The sequence below is a fragment of the Rhinolophus ferrumequinum genome, chromosome 9 (genome assembly GCF_004115265.2).
Source record: "Rhinolophus ferrumequinum isolate MPI-CBG mRhiFer1 chromosome 9, mRhiFer1_v1.p, whole genome shotgun sequence".
NCBI lineage: Eukaryota > Metazoa > Chordata > Mammalia > Chiroptera > Rhinolophidae > Rhinolophus > Rhinolophus ferrumequinum.
The window spans coordinates 10346746-10354195 of record NC_046292.1 but is presented as its reverse complement, the minus strand read 5'-3'; the positions used below and the strand labels follow the sequence as shown (position 1 = coordinate 10354195).

At 54.6% G+C, this 7450-nt stretch overlaps 1 protein-coding gene across 1 annotated transcript; it reads right to left on the bottom strand.

Moving 5' to 3' along the window:
* Positions 1–1540: 1540 nt before the first annotated feature.
* CTRC (chymotrypsin C) lies at positions 1541–7340 on the bottom strand. The gene is made up of 8 exons (XM_033115019.1): positions 7125–7340; positions 5835–5926; positions 5642–5739; positions 4683–4808; positions 4191–4327; positions 3259–3404; positions 2220–2372; positions 1541–1615 (listed from the first exon to the last, which is right to left on the bottom strand). Exons 1-8 carry the CDS (start codon positions 7162–7164, stop codon positions 1601–1603), a joined length of 807 nt encoding a protein of 268 aa, XP_032970910.1. The 5' UTR covers positions 7165–7340; the 3' UTR covers positions 1541–1600.
* Between the last annotated feature and the right edge of the window lie 110 nt (positions 7341–7450).

Here is a 7450-nt window from a genome sequence, read left to right as displayed (position 1 = left end):
GAGGTGGGGGGTGGTGCTGCCAGTCCATATTACACGTATGCCTTATAAATAAGTGCTGAATTAGTGCTGAACTCCTGAGTCCTCTCCCTCCTTTCCATTACTGCCGTGGTTGGGGCCACGTTAATTTTGGCCTGAACCATTGCAGCTGGCCTCCCTGCTTTCATGCTTGCTTGCTCCAAATCACCCTCCATGCAGCTGGCAGATGAATGCTTCAGTGCACACATCTGACCACAGCGGTCACCTCTCTGTCTAAAACCCTCTATGGCTCCCTATTGCCCTCTGAATAAAGTCACAACACCTCCTACCATAGCTATAAGGCTTTCCGGGAAGGCCCTTTGCTCACGCTCCAGCCACATCTCTTGCCCTTCTGTGCTGGGGTGCCAAGCCACCCCAGTTTGCCTGGTACTGTCCGGTTTTAGTGCTGAAAGTCTCATGTCCTGGAAAACTACTCAGTACCAGGACCATTGATCACCCTGTCCCTGCCCTGCACCTTATGCTCTAGCAACGCCAGCTGCTCAGAGATGGCGTTCTTGTTGAACAAGTAAAGTCTTTCCTGAGAATTGCCTCGGCATAGTAAGGTGTGGGAGGTACACCTTGATCCCCACCTCCAGGAGCCACAGTCTGATGGAGAAACAGGACAACTCAAGGACCCACCAGAGGCAGCTGTAGCTGAGGAGGAGTTCGGAGGCCAGGGTCGGGGCGCCTCCCTCTGTAATCAGCACATTCTAAGGAGCGTGGTGGTCAGGGGTCGGGGTCCCCAGTTGGACTGTCCCTCACTGGACACTGGATCAGTCTCTTTATTGGCCCCACCTGCCCTCCAGTTCTCCCTTCCTGCAGCTTCTGAGGCTCATGCATTACTGGCCATCCGTTCCTGTGACCTGGCCCAGCTCTTTCCTCTCTCTGGGCCTCAGTTTCCCTGCCTGTCTAATACAGTAAAAGCTTTTGCAGCTCTGACCTGCTGGGAGTATGTGTGGAAACCATTGCTTTCCTCAAACCTGCATCCCAGGAGGGCTGGGCTGTGGTCTCTTCCTGTACCCTCACTCTGCCCCGCAAAGGCGTGTGGTCAGGGCTCATGAAACACTTCTCCACTCAGAGAACCCAGGCTGACAGCAGCCCTGGGGTCTGCCCTGGGGTTGGGGGGCCTCCTGTGGTCGTCTGTGAGCAGCGGGCATCCTCCTGTGGCAGGCCTCTCCGGAGCAGGGAGGGCTGTCGTTGGGGAGAACCCATCCTCCAGCCTCAGCTGGGGGCCTGAGGACCCACCAGGCTCCTCTGTGGAGGCCGGATCAGGAAGAAGGTGATTGGATCAGGGCCACAGTGGTTCACAGCTGAGAGATGTTGGGGACCAACTGTGTGTGTCCTTCACTCATATCCCCTCAGGCACCAGGTGGCTTCCTGGGATTCCCTTCCACTGGCATCTCAGGCCTAGCCAGCCTGGCTGGGCTGTGCGTGTTTCTCTCTTGCATCCCTGGTGTGGAAAGGGGCAGCCCCGAGAGAGCCTGTGCAGTGCAGGGGAGACGCAAATCAAGAGTGCAGGCAGCTTGAGGGGGAAGGAGGTTTATTGTGGTTGTGGGGATTTGCGGCCTCGGGTCCCAAGGATGAATTACAGCTGCATTTTCTGGAAGAGCAAAGAACAGGGTGAGGGGCTCTGGTGTGTGTGTGTGTGTGTGTGTGTGTGTCCCCTTCCAGGACATCGCAAGGCTCTGCCTGGAGAGTAGGAGAAAGGCGGCATGGCAGGCAGCCCTGGGCTTTCACAAGCCGGTCTTGCTTCTGCCCAAGGGCTCTGCACCCCCCAGCATTTCAGATCGCTATGTAAATGGGGCTCAGAACACATCTGTCCCCAGTGTGAAAGCCCCCAGACCGAGCGACCCTCTGCTCCCTCACGATACATATGGCCAGCCATGCCACCCCTCTCCTCTGCTGGGCCCTGCTCTCGTGGGGCCGCCTTTCACTTTTGGAGGGACTGATGTGATGCCAGGGACATCACAGGACATAAGTATTTGCCGAAGCCAACGGACGAATGGGTGGAACCGTTAATGTCGCTTTCCTTCACGGCACCGACTCAAGGTCTGCACACAGTAAGCACTCAGTACTGCTTGACTGAGTGAGTGAATGAATGAGTAAGTACATGAATGAATGGGTGACTGAATGAGTGAGTGGGGAGCGAGTAAGGGTGAGGGGCTGGCGGGTGCAGGAAGGAGGGCTCGGAGGCAGGCACCCACCTCGTTGATCCAGTCGATGTAGGCGGACACGCGAGTGAAGACTGTGGGCTTCTTGCGGGTGTTGCAGCTGAGCCCAGAGCCAAAGCTGACAATGCCCCTCACTTCCCAGGAGCCGTTCTCAGCCTGGCAGTTCAGCGGGCCACCGGAGTCCCCCTGCACCAGACCAGGAGGGTATCAGCTCCCAGACTTCCCCCTGAGGCAGGCTTGGGAAGCAGGGAAGTGTGTGGGGGGGCCCTTAGCCTTGGTACCCCTGTTTTGGCCTCAGGCTTCCATGGTGAGGGAGGCAGAGATGATGTGGTTTGGGGCTGCCTTGGCCTCATTCTGGGGGGCCCTGGGGTGTAGACTAGCTCTTGGATTGCTGTGTGATCTTGGAATCATGACAACCCTCTCTGTGCCTCGGTTTCCCTAGCTGTTCAGGTCACCCTGTCTAAGACTCTGGGAGCTGCCCAGGTAGGTGAGGATGTTGGAGAACGGGAAAAGTGAGGCAGGTGGGAGTGGGGAGAGGGGTCATGTGTTTGAAAACAGGATAGTCCCTGATTGTCCTAGATGTTTCTTGGTTCTGGGTCAGACTCCCTAAGTCTTCTGTCTCCCTGAACTGAGGGAGCTGATGGCATGAAGAAACATGTGCAGAGACTTTAATGAAGTCTTTTCTACACTTGTCAAACTCATTTCTTCCTCACAGCAACCCTGCGAAGTGCTCACCATATTTCTGTATTATAGATGGGAAAACAGGTTCAGAGAGGTTAAACAGCCTGCCTTAGGTCACACAGCTATGAAATGGAGGGACTGGGGCTTGAACTCAAATATTCATGCTCAACTCTTATGCTCTCAACACAGTGCTGGGGGTAGGGGCAGGGAAGGAAGTGAGGGAGACACGTTTCTCCTAAGCCTCCTGGGCCCAGCCAGGGCTCAGTCTCCTCTCCAGGAAAGGGTACACTCATGTGGGTCTCCCCACTTCCCACCCTCCTTTGCCCTCCTCACTGCCTCCTTCTACTTGGCCACCTGGAGTAGGGACAGGGTGCAGGGCCTGGACACTCACGTTGCAGGCAGAGATGACGCCGTCACCGCCAGCACACACCATGGTGTCCCTCACCATGGCGCCCCACCAGTCTTTCTGGGTGCAGGTGGCGTGATCCACCACGGGCTGCAGGCCCTGCTGCAGCTCGTCGGCAATGGGGCCGTTGGCTGGGGAAAGAACAGGTGGTGACCTGGGAAGTCAGCCCAGACAGCCCAGGCCTACAGGGAACAGAGGGCTGGATGGGGCTGGGACAGGCCCCTGGTGAGTTCTGGCTAGACTTTGTGCGAGCTGCACACATGTCTTTAACGGAGAGACGAGATGGAGCCAATGGGCCCAAACTGTTTGGATCAGAGACCTCTCTGAGGGTGGGGAAGGGAGAGCAGGCTGGAGGCAGAACTAATCATAGAAAGCCCTTTGAGGCAATGTCTCTTTAATTTGGATTCTGGGGTCTTAGTTGTCATTCGTTTCCTTGTAGGTCTCTGCCTTTGGTGTCTCACAGTAAAAGGTCTTTCTCACCCCAAGATTTTCCAGTATTAATCTGCATTTTCCTCTGAGTCTTCTGTATTTTTTTAAATTTGCATTTAACCTTTTAATTCTGCAGGACTTTATTTGGGCACATGATATTCTGTAAGATCTACTCCCGATCCCAAACGGTTTGTTTAGTTTATTTGATACGTAGTCACTTATATGGCACTTAGTATGTGCCAAGCCCTGTTTGAAGCACTTGGCAAATTCTAATCCATGTAAGCCTTACAGCACCCCTTCTCTGCATTTGTTAGAGTGTCTGTTACATGGTATGTGCTTATAAATACTAGCCGTTATTATTATAAAGTTAAAAAGATCTGAAGATGTTTAGGCAGAAAGGAAAAGCGATCGGCAGACATGGGTGGGGTGCTTATTGTGGGAGCGGCGTCCTTCAGAAAGCTCTTGGATTTGACAGGGGCTGTACTCACTCCAGAGGCGGCCCCAGCCGGTGACGTAGCAGGGGTAGTCCTGGGACAGCAAGGAGCCCTGCGCAGGCAGGCATGCCACCTGGATGGTGTCGCTCATCTCCACGGACTCCGCCAGCTTGATGAGGGCAATGTCATTGCTGGAATTCAAAGTGGAGGTTTGAAAGGGCAAGAGGTCTTGGCCCCCCAGCCAGTGCTGAGACGCCTGGGCTGTGAATTGAGTCAGGCCAAGGGTGACCTAGGGGTCCTTCCTAAATATCCTGACTGACAGAGATGTCAGGGGACAGATGATCCACCTTCCAGGGACGCTTGGCCGATGATGGAGATGGACGGGGTGTCTCTCTCCACTTAGCATTTTGCCACTTTGTGTAAAGCGGTCATGTGCTGACTGTTCAGGCTAAGGATGGGGTCCAGGGGCTCTGCAGCTCTGTCTCAGGACCCCTCCTTCTTCTGTGCTTCCCCCAGGGGCCATGAGATGGTCAGCTGGGCACTCACCGCACCAGGAAGGAGTTCCACTTCTCGTGAACAAAGATGGTATCCACGCCAACGAACAGGGAGCCTTCCTCATCGTCCACTCCCAGGTTGTTCTTCCCCAGGGCCACTCGATAGGTCCGGGCGTTGCTGAACAGAGGAAGGGGACTGGGTCAGGCGGGTAGAGAGGGAACTGGGAGCTGTGGTGGCCCAGATCTGTGACCACTGTGGGAATCGTTTAGGGGAAGAGAGCGTCCATCCCCATTGACCCTTGCCAGGGCACAGGGTAAGGACCTGGGTCTTGAAGTCAAGTCTGCTTTGACTCCGAGGTGGGTAGCCTCAGGCCTCAGTTCTCTCGCCTATAAGGTGGAGATAATACTGGACTTCACCTTGCAGGACTGCTGTGAGAATGAACTAGTCTAAGCCACCAGCGCTTCTTGCCTGCATCATCTTGCCTGTACTCACCTCCTCCTCTCCCCTCGTACACTCTGCTCTTGCTATGCTGTTACCCTCATTACTCCTCAAACATACCAAGTAGACTCCCTCCTCCAGGCTTTTGCACTGGCTGTTCCCTCCCCCTGGAACACTCTTCCCGCCAGACTGATGATTTCCTCCCTTACTTCCTTCAGATAACCCCTTTTCAGAGACACCTTCCCCGGCCACCTCATTTAAAAGAGGACCCCTCGTTCTTTTTATTTCGTTCCAGCCTTCTTCATTGCCGTTTGATATGTTATATATTTACTTGTTTAATGGTCTGTTGCTTTGTCTTCCACTAGAATAGAAGCTTGCTGAGAGCACAGACTTTGTCCTCACTGCTGCATTCCCTGACACATAGTAGGTGCACAATAAATACTGTCGAGCGGAGAAGTGAAAACTGAGTTACTGGATATAAGTAGCTTATTTAGTCCAGTGCCTGTGTATGTAGTAGGTGCCCAGTAAGAGCAGCCTGTCAGGCTCCCGCTCCAGGTGTTATCCCCGTTCACCTGATGCAGTGGGCAGCCGTGAGGACGAAGTTGCTGGCGATCAAGGTGCCACCGCAAGTGTGCCTCCACGTGTCGTCCTTGAGGTACTGGAGGGAGATCTGGAAGCGGATATGGAAAGGCCATGTGTCAGCCCCCAGGGACCCTCACCCCACCACCCTCCCCACCCACCTCCCACCCCTGCAGCAGCACTTACCTGCCAGGGCCAGCTGTGGGGCCTGGCATTGTCTCCTCCCACCACCCGGGATGATAGGTTGGGCAGGAAGGTGGGGACCCCGCAGCTGGAGGCTAGGGGAGACACGAGAGGAAGAGCACAGGTGAGTGGGGCTGGCATCCCCATGGGGGGAATGATGGAGAAAGAACACGAACTTTGGGGCTGGGCAGACATGGGGTCAGATTTCACTGCATGACTTTGGGGGAGCTATCTAGTTCTCTGGGCCTCAGCTTCCCTTTCTGTGAAATGGGAAGAATAGCACTAACCTGGTGAGTTTGTCCTGAGAACTAAATTAGACAAGGTCTATAAAGAGTGAAGGGGAAGGCCTGGCACAGAGGGAATGTTTCGTACACTGACGGAAACAAAAGGTGGCTGGCATGTTGTGAGTGCTCGGGTACATCTGTGTCCCTCATGCTTACCTTGTTGTCCCCTTTTAGGCCATGACATAACGGGGGTATGTGAGCACTGGCTCCACAGAGTTGTAGACTGTCACAGCTGAGAGCTGCGTGGAGCAGTCAGAGCAGATGCTCCAGTGAGACAGACCCAGACTCAAATTCTGGCTGTACCATTAACCAGCTATGTGATCTTGGGCAAGATACAGGCCTCACTGGGCTTCAGTGTCCTTCTCTGTAAAGTGGAGGCATTAATAGGCCTTGCCTCTCAGATTAGCTCCTACATATAAAGGACTTAGCACAGTGCCTGGCACATAGTAGACACTCAATAAACAGGAGCGGCTAGCTATAATTATTACTGCTGTTGTTGTTAGCTAGAAGGACTCTTAATCAAGTGCTCTCGTTTGCCAAAGGAGCCAGTGAGATTTAGAGAGGTAAAGTGGCTTGTCCAGGTCCTGCCCAGAGTGCGTGACATTCAAACCAGCCTCCTTGACTCCTAATCTGGGAGAAGGCCCCCAACATGGAGGAGTAATGGGTCCCCAGGGGAGAGATGCCAACGCTGAGAAAAGTAGGCCCCAACAGTCCCTGGAATGACCCAGGATGAGGCATCTATGGTGTCTCCAGCCCACCCTCAGTGCTGTCCACACTTCCTCTCTAACCCTCACCCTGGGAGGTCAGACCATCAGCTCTATGTTGCAGATATGGAAGCGGAGTTGCCAAGCAGACGACTGGTCAGCAGTGTCTGAACTCATATTGGACCCCTAAGCTCCTTTCCTGGAGCCCCGGAAAGCAGAGGGACCCCTGCTCCTGTCCTTGTCCCCGGGGTCCAGCCTGAGCTTACAGCCCACGGGCTGCGGCTGATTCCCAACCCACAGCTTACCGCAGGCCAGGAACGCGGCAAGGACGGTGAGGCCCAGCATGGTTTGTGTGTGGTCAGGACCGAGTAGCTGTCGAGGTGGGCAGGGGCACACTTATAGGCAGGAGTGGGGGTGGGCCCACCGGTCAAGGCTGAGCTACCCCTTGGAGAGAAATCTGTTCTGATAAGGCCCTTTCCCTGACCTTGGGTGGTTACTGTTTAATTTGGGCAGGAGACAGGGCTGGCTCGAGACATGGATTTCCCAGGTATCCTGAGATAGAGCAAATTCGGAGGTTTGAAGGTTTTGGGGGTCCCCACCACTCTCCACGGAGTGTGTTCGCCTCCTCTCC